The sequence below is a fragment of the Coenobita brevimanus genome, chromosome 30 (assembly GCF_032717465.1).
Source record: "Coenobita brevimanus isolate Jiangsu-jjx chromosome 30, ASM3271746v2, whole genome shotgun sequence".
NCBI classification, from domain to species: Eukaryota; Metazoa; Arthropoda; class Malacostraca; order Decapoda; family Coenobitidae; genus Coenobita; species Coenobita brevimanus.
Genome location: NC_136983.1, coordinates 3,057,166 through 3,074,665, shown reverse-complemented (window position 1 = coordinate 3,074,665; position 17,500 = coordinate 3,057,166). Strand labels below are relative to the sequence as shown.

At 44.4% G+C, this 17,500-nt stretch overlaps 1 protein-coding gene across 1 annotated transcript in view; it reads right to left on the bottom strand.

The window, feature by feature from the left end:
- LOC145395208 (paired box protein Pax-5-like) overlaps nt 1-17,500 on the bottom strand; it is a 166,048-nt gene that overhangs the window by 23,549 nt on the left and 124,999 nt on the right. The window contains exons 4-6 of the mRNA XM_080268897.1: nt 16,270-16,355; nt 4,147-4,253; nt 938-1,077 (exon numbers count right to left, since the gene is read on the bottom strand). Of these exons, the coding sequence (XP_080125023.1) occupies nt 938-1,077; nt 4,147-4,253; nt 16,270-16,355 (333 nt within the window). The remainder of the gene's footprint in view (nt 1-937; nt 1,078-4,146; nt 4,254-16,269; nt 16,356-17,500) is intronic.

Sequence of the window (17,500 nt, the reverse complement as noted above, 5' to 3'; positions counted from 1 at the left end):
TGCTCACAGAATCAGGTGAGATGGGTCCAGGTGCTAGCAAATTCTACTCCAGACTGACTGAAGTACGATCATAGAAGAAGCATCAACCCCGGAGCTCTGTTTTGATCTGGGTGAGGTGTTCATTCATTCTCTCTTATCAGGTCTGCACTGCTCCGTCTCAGGGCCACCAGGATTCCCAATTCATATATTTTCCTAAGCTCAGACAGTGCATAAGATTGTTTGTAAATACCTATCTCTTCACTCATACAGTTGCCATACACCATCAACCAAAATCAGAGTGAATATTAGAGTGAAAAATTACGACCAAAGAAAATGATTCCCGATAATAATTAGCTGTTTAAGAGTTTTATCATTTATTCACTATTTATAACCACAATCTATGGCCCGTCTCACTAGCAGATACTAACTTGCATTCCACAGTTGTTAAGATTCGCCTCCATCAGTGGCTCAAGGACTTTAAGGATTTACACAGCTTTAATCTATCTATCTATCGCCAGACGCCTTAATCCCGTATGGGGTGACGACAAATCCCCTCCATGTCGTCCTGTCCCCCGCCATATCACTGCCCTCCCCCAGCTCACACACCCCTCTCTCATATACCTCTCCACTTCATTCCTACATCTCATCCTTGGCGTTCCCCTCCCTCTCCCACCCTAAACCTCACTCACGTACACTCTCCTCGTTAGTCTCTCGCTCTCTATCCTATCCACATGGCCAAACCACCTCAATGTATATCTTCTTTAATCAACTGCAGTAAAACAGAGTAAAGAGGAAAGATAAACCGTTCAAGGACCTAATAACGCTGATATCTAGAGCCTGCAGTTCGGAAAGTCTCATCCAGGCTATGCAACATGTCTGGAGGGAGCAAGAATACAGCAATAATAGGTCACCGAACTGAAGGGGTTAAGAATAGATAAATAAAAATGGATAGACTTACCGAGAGAGGTGGCCAGAGGCGGAGAGTAAACATGGTTGGATCCAGCCTGAGACATAGACATGGTTTCGTATAGAGAGTCACTGGTGATGGAGGGGGCGGTCACGGCGGGGTAGCTACTGGGATGGTCCACGAACTGTACACTGGTGGGGGTGATGAGGAAAATTAGAACCATAACAACCACTACTATCATTAACCAGTACTTCATTACAACCTTAATTATTTACTGGGGGAGATAACAATTTCCGCCCGACTTGGATCCCTTCAGTTGTTCCTACCCAGTAAACAACCTCTTCTAATGTAGGTATGTTTCTTCCCCTAAAAAGAAAAAAAAATCATTACACTTTAATACGAGTATCACGACACAACCTAAGCAGTACGTCTTTTGCTCTAAACTGGCCTAAAACTGCCGTCTTTGAGTTATAGCAAAAGATTAACGTTAGAATATGATAGTAGTCACGAAGAAGTGCCGCGGATAGGATATGGAGCCGTAGTGTTGTCTTTTTTCTGCCACTGGGGTACGTGAAATAAGTCACAAGAGGACGAAAATCTGGGCCAAGTTAAGGTGAAAAGTGTACTGTATTAGGCCACGAAATGTACTCTCGTAGGTGTGAAGAGAATCATGGCAAGATCCTTTAATAAATTCTAAGTTAGTTTTCATCATATAACTTAGTCTAAGAATCCTGAGTCTGCTGCGGCTCTTCAGTCTACCCTAATTACAAACTTTTAGTCTACAGTATACAGCTCATACCATCATATACTTTAAAATAACACTGACCAGGAGATCTGCGATTGTCAGGTAGGTAAGGTGTGTGTCCACTAATTCTAATCTGAGTTTAGTCCCATTCACAGGAGGACATATAAGAGAGTGCAGTATGTCCTTTCATATGTTTTTACCTGTTCCCTCAGTGGCAGATAGAAACCCACCTGCCGATATCATGTTTGGTAAGGCAACGGCTCAGTCTGCTCGTGTGGGCGTGGGAGTGGCAGTGGGAGTAGGAAATGAATACATGATGCAGGACGGCTGGGGTAACTTTGATTGAGCCGTCCCACAGAACACGAGAAATCGCCGGGCGGAGTGGAAGAGGAGCTTGATGTATGTACCACCTTATATATATACTACCAATCTTATTCTTGCTCAGCTGCCGTTCCTTATTCAGTCCAAATAAAACAAACTCTTCACAATATATACAGTAAGTGCAGTCATATCCTGGCTCAAATACGATCTTGCTTTCAGTTCAAATACATAAAATGTTTAGAGTGTGTATATCCAATGTACACTGGCTCAGCTCTTGTCCGTCATTCCATCCAAATGAAAAAAAATCCACACTCTTATTTAATCTTTTCTGGGTTCAACTGTATTCCTTCAGTCCATTGAAATAAAAATCTACACTATAGTGACTCTATACTCTGTTAGGTTCCCTTCGGGCATGTGGGTCACTTGCAGATAGTTTTCCTTTTTTTTTCTTCTGTATTCATATGTAACTTTATTTTATTGTTCCCAATACGTATAAGCTGCATACACTTTGATGATTTCCTATGATGTTCGCTAATGTGTCAACGTAACGCTAACACTCTCAGGCATTAACGAATGTAAGGGTAGCATTATTATCGTTCTCAATCTCTTACTTTGAACGAAATATAATGTGAAGTTAGTTGCAGCAAAACATGAGAAAAGACGTGGCCATGGAAGAATTAAATTATGCCAAATCTGCGTCTGGAATTGGCCCAAAAGACGATACAGTACAGTCGGCATGGAAAGTACTTTCGGCTCTCCTGCTTCTCCCTGTGTATGGCTCTGAAAATCGCTGTGGTGAATCCGTAACAACTGACACTGATGACTTTATTTGGCAATAGATCGATGTCATTATTCCCGCCGTCATGCAACTTGTCTCTTAAGCCCCACCCCATTGCTGACGTCATGGCCCCGCCCCTCACCCACTCTCCGGGGGTGGGTGAGGAGGGGCGGGGCTTCAGTGACAAGATGCCTGGTGGAGGGTATAGTTTTGGTTGTTGTGGCTTCATCAGACAAATTTTCAGAATCCATGGAGAGTGAAGTAGGCAAAGCGAAAGGACTCTTGATGCCAACTTTACATCCTGCATTATCCTTAACCATCTGTAGCCCCAACCAAATGGCAATAGTATTCTAGCATATATATCCACTCTTGTTCTGGCACAGCTGCAGTCCTTCACTCCATCCATATCAGTACACATTCTAACATACACATCCAGACTAATCGTGGCTGCATTACAGTCCTTCATTCCAGCCCTAGGCCCTATTCTTGTCAGGTAAGGAGTCTCCCTAGCGTCTCTTCCTTAGTGATTTATTTTTGGTTAATTAATAGCCTTATGTATGTTATTTATGAAGAATATGGCAATATTAGGATTTTTATACACAGAATAGGGCAGTGATATGTGATAAGCGAAATAAACCACTTACGAAAAAGTGTTAGGGAGCTTCCTTAACCAATGAGAATACGTGCAAAGGTGCTAGAGAGAGACGCCTTCATGTGGTGGCACCGATATAACCATGTGGCTACAATGCCTGGTTGTACAAACGTCCTTCAACGGCTTACCTATGCCCCGAAAGGAGAATGGTGGATTGCAGGAAGAGGACAGCTTCAGCCTACAGTTCACTGGGTTCTCATTTCAGATGAACTTGGGGCTACTACTACTACTAGTACTACTACTACTACTCCTACTACTACTCCTACTACTACCTACTGCTACTGCTACTACTACTGCTGCTACTACTACTGACACTATTACCACTACTATCTTGCCTCATTCACAGTCCTTTCCAGTCTAAGTGCACCTCTATCATATACTTGTGTCTATCATCCTGGCTGCTGATAATTAACAAAGGGTAATAATGATCAGGTAAGAGTATCAGCTATTACCGGTACGTGAGGGTGCTAATCACTAGGTGTACTTAACTCTCTCTCTCTCTCTCTCTCATATATATATATTTACTGCAATCTACTTGTAATTATCTGTTTATCTATATCCCTATCATATGTCTTTCTGTCTGCTTATATCTCTTTTATCCATCTATCTATCTATCAGTCTATCCATTTATCTATCTCTCTGCTTGTCTGTGTCTTTCTTAATTTATCTATCTATCTGTTTATCTATCTCTGTCGGTCAGTCTGTCTGTTCATCTATTTGTCTATATCTATCTACGTTTCCATCTATCTATCCATCTCACCCACCTGTAGGGCGATGCAGTGCCCCCCGCCACCCCTCCACTAAGGTCAGGCAGCAGGGTCTTGGCAGCCTCTTCACTCTTCAGAGACGACCATTGTTTCGACCACAGCATCTGAGGGGATGGTAGGCTTGGTTAGGGTATGGCAGGGTATGGTAGGTTAGGGCTGGATAGGATGGGGTGGAGTACCTTGGTGTAGGGGATATTAGGGTAAGGTAGGTAAGGATAGGCAATAATAGGTTGAGATGTGATAGATGGTTAGAGAGCCAGGCTAGGGTAGGGTAGAACAGGGTGTGGCAGGGTAGTGTAGGATGGGGTGAGGTAGGGAAGGGTAGGATAGGGTATTTTAGGGTGGGGTAGGCTAGATTATGGTATGGCAGGGAAGGATAGGTGACAGGATAGGGTTGGTTAAGGGGTTGGGTATCGTGTAAAAGGTTAGAGTACAATAAGACAGACTAAATTAGGAAAAGGTGTGAGTAGGATCATGTAGGTATGGTAGGCTGATTTAGGTCTTAGCAAGGGAGGGTAGGGTAAGCTGGGTAAGGGTAGGGTGTAGTAAGATAGGTTAGGATTAGAGTATGGTATGGAAAGGATGGACAGGGTAAGGGAAAGTGAGGCAGGCTAGGGTAGGCTAAGGCAAGATGGGTTTAGGCAGGGTTGGGTATGTTGGGTTAGGTTAGAGTAGGGTAGGGTTTGTTAGTGTGGAGTGTGGTAGGGTAGGGTAAGGTAGGGCATGGAGAAGTATGAGTAAGGTAGAGTATGGTAGGGTTGGTTAGGGAGGAATAGGTTAGGATAGGATATATAAATTATGTTAGGATACAGTAGGACAAGATGGGATGTGATAGAGTGACGTATGATAGAGAGGGGTAGGTTAGGGTAGGGTAGGATAGGCTAGGGTAGGGTAGGATAGTGGGTAAGGCAAGATAGGATTATGTAAATTAGGACACTGTAGGGTACGACAAGATAAAGGAACAGTAAGGTAGGGTAGGTTATGGCAGGTAAGGTATGGTAGGGCTGGGTAAGGTAGGATACGGCAAGGTAAGGTAGATTAAATTAGGATGTGGTAGTGACTGGTATGGTAGACTAAGATATGGTAGTGCAAGGTACAGCATGATAGGGTAATCCAACCGGGGCATGTTAAGTCCCTTCCAGACGATCAGTGGGCACCTGTCATGTTGAAGTACGGTGACGGAAAAGGCTTGGAAAATAATGGTGTAGACTTGATGACCTGAAGCGCCATCCCTGCTTGAGCTCCACTGTTTCTTGCGTGTATCATCGCTATGCTTTGAAACTGATGATTAGCGATCTTGGGAACCACAGGTGCCTACTTGCTGTGTGGAAGGGCTTCTACGGTAGGCTGAGGTATGTTAGAGTAGGGTACAGTATTGCAAGGTAAGACACGTGAGATTATGGTTAGGTAGGGCAGGGAAAGACATGGAAAGACAGGAGACATTGGTGCAGGGTAGGGTGCAGCAGGATAGGTTAGGGTAGGACAGGGCAGAATAGGGAAGGCTAGAGCAGAGCAGAACAGGGTAGGGTAGGGCAGGGCAGAAGAGGGTAGGAAAGAGGCACGGTAATTCAGAGCAAGATAGTACATTAGTTAGGTTTGGTTAGTTTAAGAAAGGGTAGGGTAGGGTAAAAAATATCAAGATTTCCTTTACAACATGCCTATTGATCTAGAACTTGTTTGCCTGTGAGGGGAAAAATTAATTATAGGCTAAAGATCTCACCTGCATTTATCACACCTTAACACTACCACCAAACCCACTGCTATTACCACCTCACCACACCCACCAAAATTACCACAACTACCAACCACTACCACCAAACCCACCATAACTACCACCTCACCACACACACCCAAAATCACCACAACTACCAACCACTACCACAAAACTCACTATTACTACCACTTTACCACACCTGCCAAAGTCACCGCAACCACCAACCACTACCACCAAAACCACCATTACTACCATTCCACCACACCCACCAAAATTACCATAACTACCACTTCACCACATCTACCATCAAGAACCACCACAACCACCATAATCACTCCCACAACCACCATAACCACTCTCACAACCACAATATCTACCACAACACCACACCTCCAAAATCACACCACCCACCACCACAACCTAGCAGTACCACCACACCACACCACAATCTATCACAGTCGCCACACCGACCACAAACACTGCAACCTCTACCGCAACTACCACAATTGTGTTTGCTCTTACTCTTACCAACTAACTTATTCATGGTAACGCAAAATCGATAAATCACTTCCTTCTCTCAGCCATAATCGTATTTGTGGTCTGAATAATGGAGAGAGAGAGAGAGAGAGAGAGAGAGAGAGAGAGAGTAGGGGGAGTTACATATACATACCACACAGACATTTCGGTCCTTTGGAGGTGGTCCGGTCTTGATATACAGAACAAGACAAAGGACACCATTGATAGCCACACCCACCCCACCTGTACAAACCGTCCCACCACATATCAACTGACGTACTTTGTCTTTACACCCCTACAGACACACCCCAGATACACACCAAATGCTGCTCAGACACCCCAGACCCACGCCAGACACACCATCAGTACTCCAGCCCCTCACCACACCTCCAAAATGTGATGCCATAAAACTCTACGGTTGCAACTTGTCAGATTTCATCTTTAATATGGTACAGTGGCTCAGTGAGTGAGTGAGTGACACAATTAGGGATACAGATACTGGATTTGGCCGCCCCTGTGGGTTCGGTCAAAACGATGAGGGGTAGAGATGATGAAAGAATAGTGAGACAGAAGGACAGACAGACGACCCAGTGGAACGACTGAAGGAAAAGATGGATATAAGATAGAAAAAGCCAGAAAAAGGGATAGATAAAACTGAATGATTGAGTAAGTGACAGATAGATAGACAGATTGGTTAACAGATAGGTGGATGGATGGATGAATGAATGAACAGATAGACAGATAAACAGAAAGCACATAAACAGGAAGAGAGAGAGAGAGAATTCCCCATCTATTTCCAGCTATCTAAATGAATCAAAACGCGCCATCCTATCGCTGTGTTGCCTTCAGCCAGAGTCAATGTCCAATCTATATTCATATGCGGGTATTAGTGAGTGCTGGAAGTGTGACGCCAGGCCCTGATTCTCTCTCTCTCTCTCTCTCTCTCTCTCTCTCTCTCTCTCTGAAAAGGAGCACAAAGGAAAGCAAACAGCAACATAAATAATGGCTCTTTCAAGGCTGTCTGTTACAAAGAAAACTGTGGCTATGATATTCGATTCAGTTGGTAAGATATAGACTGGTATGCAAGAAGGCTCCACCCCCTACCAATCCAGCCAGATGAAGCCGGCAGGAAAAAGTTAGAAGGACTAGCATAAAATATAAACAAATATATATATAATATGGAAACTTCATGGATACGATGAATGATTTTTTTGTCCTACTTTTACTTAATCTGTGAGAGCAAAGTATCATTTTAACAATGCTATGATGATGCTGTATTTTCCTTAATCCGGATGAGTAAAATATAATCCGCTAGATTTGTTATTCTGTAAATCAAATATGAACCTACCTACCTGAAGATTAGTTATTTTAGCAAATTTTTCAATGTTATTACTGTAGTTAAATCCACCACATTCCTCAGCAATTTTGTTTTTTTTAATATGGTTAGAACTCTTTAGGGAATTAGCACTTTTAAATGTCCCTGAATTATTAGTCCCATAGTTGAGGTATCATTTTTGTCACTCACTGCTGTACTCTCAAATTTCTCCGTATTTTTCCAATATGGTGACCAAAACTGAACACAATACCCGAGATATCCGCATACCAATGAATTGTAGAAGGTGATTATATAAGCGTATTTTAACGTCAAAGCTCTGCCTGTGAATCCATACATTTTTTTTAGCTTTTTGTTATGTTTCTGTGTATTCTAGATTTTTGTTTTAAGTCATTTGTTACGATTTTATGTTCCTAATGCTTACTTTGCTTACTTATTTCAGTGTAATTGTCATGGCGCAGTGAACACATGTCGTTTTTACTCCATATATTTTCATGTGTCAGTGTTTACATAAATTTCCCTCGTTCGAGTCCTAAGAAACAAGTTATCAAGATCCCGCTGAATTATCTTTGTTCTGATTATCACTTGTTATCAGCTTGCATGTTATCAGGAAATTTGGATATCTTACAACACAAACCTTCCTCATTATCACTGATGTAAATTAGGAACAGAACGGGACCCAGAAGTGACCTTGTGGCACTCCGCTAGTAAGTTCATCTAATTTTATTCCTTTCCATCAGTGACAACTCTCTCTCTCTCTCTCTCTCTCTCTCTCTCTCTCTCTCTCTCTCTCTCTCTCTCTCTCTCTCTCTCTCTCTCTCTCTCTCTCTCTCTCTCTCTCTCTCTCTGTGCGTGTGTGTGTGTGTGTTCCATAAACCAGATTTCCATTCACTTTAGTACACTACCACTGAAACCATGAACTTTACATAATCTGAAGAAGCATTTTTTTTGAGGATTTTTATCGAATACTTTCTGGAAATGTAGATAAGTTAGATTACAGCGTATCAACAGACTTAGTTTCATCTTTCTTATCTATATCATACAAAGTCAAGGAATGCGATGAGATGTTAACACTTGCTCCCAAAAAACGTGTCGTGCATCTTGAATAACGTTGCTTTGTTCTAAATGTAATCTCTCTCTCTCTCTCTCTCTCTCTCTCTCTCTCTCTCTCTCTCTCTCTCTCTCTCTCTCTCTCTCTCTCTAATAACTGGTCTCCATCAGGTAGCACTCTACCGATGTTGAGGTAAGTGTATTGTAATTTCCTGGCTGTGATTTAATACAAGTTACAGATGATGGAGTTATAATACTACTTGTTGCCAAAAACTTAGCACACTGTCAATCCTTAGTGATACATGGAGAATTTGAGCTAATGGTTTTGATATCCTATTCTCCTTTAAAACTTTTCAGGTCATATTGGGTCCTGGCGTTATGTTGACTTTAAGTGGGTCGATAAAGGAAATAATATATCAACCCTTTCAGTCCAATGACCTATTTCTGTTATATTCTTGCTACTTCCCGACTATCCTAACCAGCTTAGGGGAGTGCCACAGTAACCAAGCTGTGAACAAAAGCTTTACCTAACCTCTCAAGTTCAAACCCTCCTTTTTAGCTGTGGACAAAAGCTATACCCAACCTCTCAAGTTCAAACCCTCCTTTTTAGCTGTGGACAAAAGCTATACCCAACCTCTCAAGCACAAACCCTCCCTTTTAGCTGTGGACAAAAGCTATACCCAACCTCTCAAGTTCAAACCCTCCTTTTTGGCTGTGGACAAAAGCTATACCCAACCTCTCAAGTTCAAACCCTCCTTTTTAGCTGTGGACAAAAGCTATACCCAACCTCTCAAGCACAAACCCTCCCTTTTAGCTGTGGACAAAAGCTATACCCAACCTCTCAAGTTCAAACCCTCCTTTTTAGCTGTGGACAAAAGCTTTATCCAACCTCTCTACTTAAAACACTCGCTCTTAACTTTAAAAATGTCTGGAGGTAACAAGAGTATTGCAAAAATGACGTCCTCAAACTGAAGGAATTAATCACCTTCATGCGAGCCCAACGAGGGAAAATGAATGAATTGAGGGAGATTTTTGTGTATACTGAAAAACTGGTGTGCCGTGAGAGCGCTAAGAATTTCGGCCATCCCGGTGTCGTCGTCCTCCATTTGTTAAGGTTTGAGGGTGTATTGTTGTCGTTAATGTGTGTTTGTTTTGAGTGTGACTAGAGAGAGAGAGAGAGAAGAAAAGAAAAAAGACTGGGGTTGGATTTACTGATCAGCGTACTATGTGCTTCGAGGTTTTCTTGCTTAGTTTCTCTCTCTCTCTCTCTCTCTCTCTCTCTCTCTCTCTCTCTCTCTCTCTCTCTCTCTCTCTCTCTCTCTCATCTGTCCAGCTGAGCTACGCTACACTGTCCATCTACTGTATGTATCAATCTATCTATCCATCTAAGTATCTAAGTGATATGTATGTGTGTGTATTTTTACTATCTATCTGCCTATATCCATGCACTGTTTTGTGTGTGTGTGTGTGTGTGTGTGTGTGTGTGTGTGTGTGTGTGTGTGTGTGTGTGTGTGTGTGTGTGTGTGTGTGTGTGTGTGTGTGTGTGTGTGCTAGCATCGAGAACAAAGAGAAGGGAGTATGAAAGAGAGAGAGAGACAGAGAGACAGACAGACAGACAGAGACAGAGACAGACAGACAGACAGACAGGCAGACAGAGTGAGAGACAGACAGACAGAGCGTGCTGACAGAGGGACGTGAGCGAGTGGTAAACCTTAGATGGACAAAACGGTGAGAGGTAAACACACTAAGTCAATAAGGTGGCATGCCATTTAAGTACACCTTTCTCAGTGCACGTGCAGGAGGGCAGTCAGCACGTGCCAGAGCTCAGCACGTGCCTCAATACTCACAGGTACAGTCGTGAGCAAAATTCTTCTTTGATATTTCCCTGTCACATGATTTTTTTTATTAGCCAGCAAAATGAAACACGCAGAGGAAAAAACAAAAAGATGAGAGGGATAGATATTTTTTGACGTGTAGAGAGGCGTGAGGCATATGGAAGGCAGGACACAATCTTGAGAGAGAGAAGTACAAATTTCTGCCCATTACTTTACGACTAGGAGCAGAATTTCCCCTAATATTTCAACTCCAATGCTTATCACTTCCCTCTGCTGCCTCATATTCCTAAGCTAATAGAGGCATGGTATGTTTGTCTGCCCTCACCTCTTCTTCTTCTCAGTTCCCTCTTGTGGCTATTATTTCTAAGCTGAGGAAGACCTGACATCTTTCTTTGCCTTAATATTTCTCTTCTTCTCCTTGTCACTTTCCTTTGTTAGTTTTTTTTTTATCCCTAAGTTGAGAGAGCCTTGGAATTTTCTATTTCTTGCTACTCTACCTCTTCCACTTCTCATCTCCTTCTGCTGGCTCATATCCCTAAGCTGACAGAGGCCTGGTATGAACGTGTGCCCTGACATTTTTACCTCTTCTATATCTCACCTCCATCCTGGGCCATTCCTAAGTAGGGAGAGACTCGATGTGTTTCTCTACCCTAATACTTCACCCCATATACTCATTTCTCTTCCTTCACCTTCCCAAATATTCTCAAGTTGACAAAGGCGTGCCATGTTTCTCTGCCCTCATATTTCACCTTACCCTCTTCTCACTTCCCTCTTCTAGCTAATATTCCCAAGCTGAGAGAAATCTGGTGTGTATCGCTTCCCAAATATTTCACTTCTAATTGTCACTCTCCTCTGAAAGCTTATATTCCAAAGCTGAGGCAGACTTTGAATTGTTCCGTACTTAATATTTCACCTGTTCTTTTTCTCAGTTCCCTCTCCCTGGCTAATATTTCTAAGCTGAGGGAGACTTGCTATGTTTCTCTGCCCTTATATTTCACCTTATCTACTTCTCACATCCCTCTGCAGGCTAGTATTCCTAAGCTAAGAGGGGCTTGGCATGGTTCTGAGACTCGAGGTAATTCTCTTTGATATGTCAGGGAGGAAAGTGACGGAAAGGCCCTGAGTGTGACGCAGAAGTCGAAGAAGAGCATGCACACTTTTGACCCTCCTTGTACCGCGCCATCACCTCGCCAATATCCATTTTCCAACGCTAGTACCCACCGTCCATCAACGTAAAATTCGGTACCTGTTGCCTTTATTGTCCTCCACACAAGGGTTACTCAAGAAGCACTCAACTCCTCCATCATCCCACCGATAAAGACTGCCATTCGCGTCCCCGTTATCACAACACAGCACGAAATATATACAAGAGTGAGCGCTGGGTATTGAAAAATCGATCTGTAGTGGAGCGGATTGGGTGTGGGAGGATGGTGTGGGGTGTGGCTGAGAGAGAGAGAGAGAGAGAGAGACAGAGACAGAGACAGACAGATAGAGAGTTTGATTCACTTATTGACTAACTGATTGGCTGATTAATTAAAAACAGATCCTAGAAGTAAGAGTGTGTGTGTGTGTGTGTGTGTGTGTGTGTGTGTGTGTGTGTGTGTGTGTGTGTGTGTGTGTGTGTGTGTGTGTGTGTGTGTGTGTGTGTGTGTGTGTGTGTGTGTGTGTGTGTGTGTGTGTGTGTGTGTGTGTGTGTGTGTGTGTGTGTGTGTGTGTGTGTGTGTGTGTGTGTGTGTGTGTGTGTGTGTGTGTGTGTGTGTGTGTGTGTGTGTGTGTGTGTGTGTGTGTGTGTGTGTGTGTGTGTGTGTGTGTGTGTGTGTGTGTGTGTGTGTGTGTGTGTGTGTGTGTGTGTGTGTGTGTGTGTGTGTGTGTGTGTGTGTGTGTGTGTGTGTGTGTGTGTGTGTGTGTGTGTGTGTGTGTGTGTGTGTGTGTGTGTGTGTGTGTGTGTGTGTGTGTGTGTGTGTGTGTGTGTGTGTGTGAGAGAGAGAGAGAGAGAGAGAGAGAGAGAGAGAGAGAGAGAGAGAGAGTTATATCAGCAGGAAAAACAATGCCTCCGGGAACACTTAATGTCGTCTGCCCATTTGAATAGACGCGATTTGTTTCCTTCACGACAGACAGACGGAGAGACAGACTGACCTGGCTCTCTCTCTCTCTCTCTCTCTCTCTATCCATCTATCTATCTATCTATCTATCTATCTATCTGTCTATGTATCTATCTATGTATCTTGTGTCAACAATTCCCTTTCTCTCTTTCACCATCTGCTCCTTACCTGTCTAAATAATTCTCTCTCTCTCTCTCTCTCTCTCTCTCTCTCTCTCTCTCTCTCTCTCTCTCTCTCTCTCTCTCTCTCCGCCCACCACCTAAGCCAAGACAAAGGCATCTTATTCCACAGCGTCTCCGGAGAAAATGGCGCTCCTCAGACATCCTACAACAAAACTGCCCCATAAGAGAGATTTATTTCCCCCTCCCCAGCCCCTCCCCCCTCCCCAGCCTCTCCCCAGCCCCTCCCCAGCCCCCTGCCCCCTCCCCAGCCGGTCATAAAGCCCTACGTAGCCGGCAATTTGTAATGTTATTGGTCAGTCTGGCTTATGACTCTCGGGGCCAGGGAGCCAATCACGTCGCCCCTGCATCATATCACCATCATCCACCCACCAATAGGAAGCCTTATTACCTGCTCTCAGATGCCTGCAGGGAGGAAGGGAGACAGGGAGGAGTGAGGGAGGGAGAGAGGAAGGGAGGGAGGGAGGAAGGAAGGAGAGAGGAAGGAAGGAGGGAAAGGAAAGGAGGAAGGGAGATACGACTATATGGACTGGCATGAAACAAGCAACCCTAGAAGAAGGAGAGAAAGAAGAGAGGGAGGAAGGAGGGAGGGAGGAGAGAGGGAGGAAGGAAGGAAGGGAGGGAGGAGAGAGGGAGGAAGGAGGGAAAGGAGGAAGGGAGATAAAACTATTTGGACTGACATGAAAGAAGGAACCATAGGAAGAGAGAAGAAAGAAGAGAGGGAGGAGAGGCAGGAAGGAAAGAAGGAAGGAAGGAAAGAGGAAAGGGAGGAAGGAAGGAGAGAGGAAAGGGAGGAAGAGAGAAAAGGAAAGGAGGAAGGGAGATACGCCTATAGTGACTGAGAAGGAAGAAGGAACAACAGAAGCAGGAAAAAAAGGAGAGAGTGAGGAGGAAGGGAGACGAGGAAGGAAGGGAAGGAAAGGAGAAAGAGGGAGGCCAGGAGGAAAGGAGGGAAGGAAAGAGGAAGTGAGAAGGAAGATAGAAAGATGGACGGAGGGAAGCGGGAGAGAGGGAGGAATGGAGAGAGAAGGGAAGGAGTGGAGAGAGAGCGAGAAAGGAGGGAAATCGAAGAATCAATGGAGAGATGGGAAGGAAGGAGGAAAGGGAGGAGTGGAGGGGTAGGAGGGAAAAGAAGGAAGAGAGGAAGGAAAGAAAGAGCGAAGAAAATGAAAAGGAGAGTAAAGAGAGAGGGAGAGGAAGGAAGAGAAAGAAAAAAAAAGAGAAGAGAAGGGGGAGTGAGAGAAGGATGGAGAAGGGAGGAGGAACCAGATTACGAGGAGAGAAGAAGGATGGTAGAGGAAGCGATGGGAAATGGAGGAAGGAAGGAGGAGAGGGAGGAAGGAGAGGAGGAAATGAGGAAACTGAGAGAGGAAAGAATGGATGGAGAGGAGAATGGGAAAATTTGTATTGAGGGAAAAGAGAGTGAAAGGAAGAGGAGAAAGAAAATGAAGGACGAGAGGGTACGAAGGAAGTGAGAGGGACGTGGGAGAGAGAGAGAGAGAGAGAGAGAGAGAGAGAGAGAGAGAGAGAGAGAGAGAGAGAGAGAGAGAGAGAGAGAGAGGGAGGGAGAGAGAGGGAGAGAGCACCATAAAGCAAACTCTCTCCACTATAAACCCGTGCTACGACGCGACCTCAAATAAGAGACGAGCCCAAGACAAATAAAAGGACCCTAACCTAGCTATAACTCTCTCTCTCTCTCTCTCTCTCTCTCTCTCCATTCGCGCACTCTCCTTCCTTTCCTTCATCTTTTCTTCCCTTTCCTCCTCTCCTCCGTTCTTCCATTTTCTCTCTCCTTTCCCTCCCTCCCTCCCTCCTCTCTCTCCCTCCCATTCTTTCAAATGACTTTTTTACTGGTCTCCTTCAAGTATCTCTCTTTCTTTTCTCTCCTTTCTCCTTTTTTTCTTTTTCTCTCACACCGACCATCATTCTCTCTCTCTCTCTCTCCCCCTCTCTCTCTTTCTCTCTCTCTAAGAAAACAAAATGAAGAACCGCTCCTTTTAAGACGCCTGGACACATTGGGTTTCGAAGAATGGCGGTCGTAGGCAGAGGGAAAGACAAAGAACAGCGATTAGAGAGAGAGAGAGAGAGTAACCCAACACATAACATCACACATACCGGTACCTACACTCCATCCATCCATCCATCCTTCCATCAATCCATCCATCCATCATCCTCCCATCCATCCATCCATCCATCCATTAATCCATCCATCCATCCATCCATCCATCCATCCTTCCATCCATCCATCCATCCATCCATCCATCCATCCATCCATCCTTCCATCCACCCATCCACCTATCCTTCCATCCATCCATCCATCCATCCAAACTGGCCCAAATATTCGTCCTTTTGTGGGGCTTATTTCACGTAGCTCAGTGGCAGAAAAAGATAATACTGTGGCTCTACATACGTTTTGTAGCACTTCTTCGTGATTAGCACCATATTCTGTTATAAATCTATTGTTATAACTCAACATTCAAGATGGAGGGATGACAATTTTAGGCCAAGGTAAAGTGAACAGAGTATATATAGTCAGTCTACCAATACACTCACGCTATCCAGACTGTAAATGAATAGGAAATGAAAATAGCGTGACGATTTTGGACACGCATAATGGCGGACGAGACGTATTCCAAAAAGAAAAAACTTTCGACACGTAAAGACCCAAAATTATGACCAAAAAGTTGAGGGCATAAAATTTCTCCCTCCGCTTCGGTTGTTCCTAAAACGCAATAAAAGCCAAACCAAGGCAGATTTAGCCATACCCAATACAACCCAACGAAATCTAAGCCAAAAGAAGTCAAACGTAACCAAGTCAAACCAAGCCCTGCCTTCTCTAACCTACACAAATGCAATATAACCCAGTGCAACACAACACATACAACGCAGCCCAACCCAACGTAGCCTAATCCTTTTTAACCTCAGAACCATCCCAATCTAACCTAACCGAGTCTACCTCTAACTCCACCCAACCTAAGCCAGTCTAGCCTAACCTAGTTTGATCTAATCTATTTCAACCTAAGCCTATTCAGTCCTGCATCACAAACTGCAGCTTATCCCAGCCCTGCCCAACTCAATTAGCACAACACAACAAAGATATATCCAGTCCACCCTAGCCTAACCCAACGCAACATAACACTATATAATCCACACATCATAGCACAACTCAACCCAGATCAACACAGGTCAGTCTAACACACCACACCACAACCACAACACAACCCCAGTCCAACACAGCTCAACCCAGATCAACCCAGCCTGGCCTAACACCCCACACAACACCCAAGCCTAACTCACTCCAACCCAGCCCAACCCGGCCCAACCAATCTAAACCTAAGCCAACCTATCCCCATCCACACCAGCCAAGAACACAGCCTGGTAGAGCACTTACATTGGTATAGAGAGGGTCGGTGTTGTACTGGGTTCGCTGTCGCTTCAGGTCATCGTCTGAGTGCCCATTCATCTCCCGGTGCTCCTCTGGAAAGGAAAATTTAGGTGAGTATTCTACAGTCCATTCCCTGAGGCCATGTTGTCCTATTCTGTGCCATAAGCCTTTGCATATCATCACTGTGACTCTGATACCCACCGTCCATACTGAATATCTGTTGGGGCTATAATGGTAGTGAAATTTTGGTAATGAAAGTTTGTTACTGTGTACATGAAGTAATTATTCTGCTTACGTTTGCAATCATGTGAATAAATTGGATGTATATCACGTTTGATGTATATGACTCGTGTTAGGCTAGGTAGTCAGTTGCCTAAGACTCACCAGCCCTCTAAAAAAAAAAAAAAAAAAAAAAAGATGACATCACACACTTTCACATGTCACCAAATGGGCGCTGATACCCACTGTCCTACCTTTCGTTTACCCTCAGGAATTTAAGAGGACAGACTAAGAAAAGCAACAGACGGTGAAACAGATGGTGGTTGTAGACAGTGGGATGGCAGGGCAGATACAAGGAATAGACGGTGATAGAAGATAGTGGTAGTAGGCAGAGGTATGGTGAAGGTTTGGTTAAGTTAATGATGTGAACTGTTTTCCTTTCCTTTCCACTCTCTCTCTCTCTCTCTCTCTCTCTCTCTCTCTCTCTCTCTCTCTCTCTCTCTCTCTCTCTCTCTCTCTCTCTCTCTCATGCCGCTCTTCCTCTTCTCTTCCCTCCTTTACCCCTCTCTTTCTGTCCTCTTTCCTTTACTTCTCTCTTCTCCCTTTCCCTCACTCTCTCTTCTGTCCTCTTCCTCCACTCCTCTCCCTCGCTTTCCTCTCCCTCTTTCCCCTACCTCCTTTCCTCCTTCTCTCCTCCTCCTTCGCTCCTTTCCCCTCCACCTTCCCTATTCTCTCCCTTCCTACCCTATCCTACCCTTCCTCTACATCCTCCACTCACTCTCTCCGTCATTCCGTTTCATGCTTCTCTCTCTCACCTTTCACTCTCTCCTTTCCTCTCTTCCACTCTTTCATCTCTTCGCTAACCTCTCCCTCCAGTTTTCTCTCCATTCCCCTCTCCCTCTCTCCTCTCTCTTCTTCCTGCTTCCTTCCTTCGCTCTTCCTCTTCTCTCTCCGTTATGCTCCCCTTCCTCCCTCCTCTTTCCCCTCTCTTCTCCCTCTTTCCCTCTCTTTCTCATCT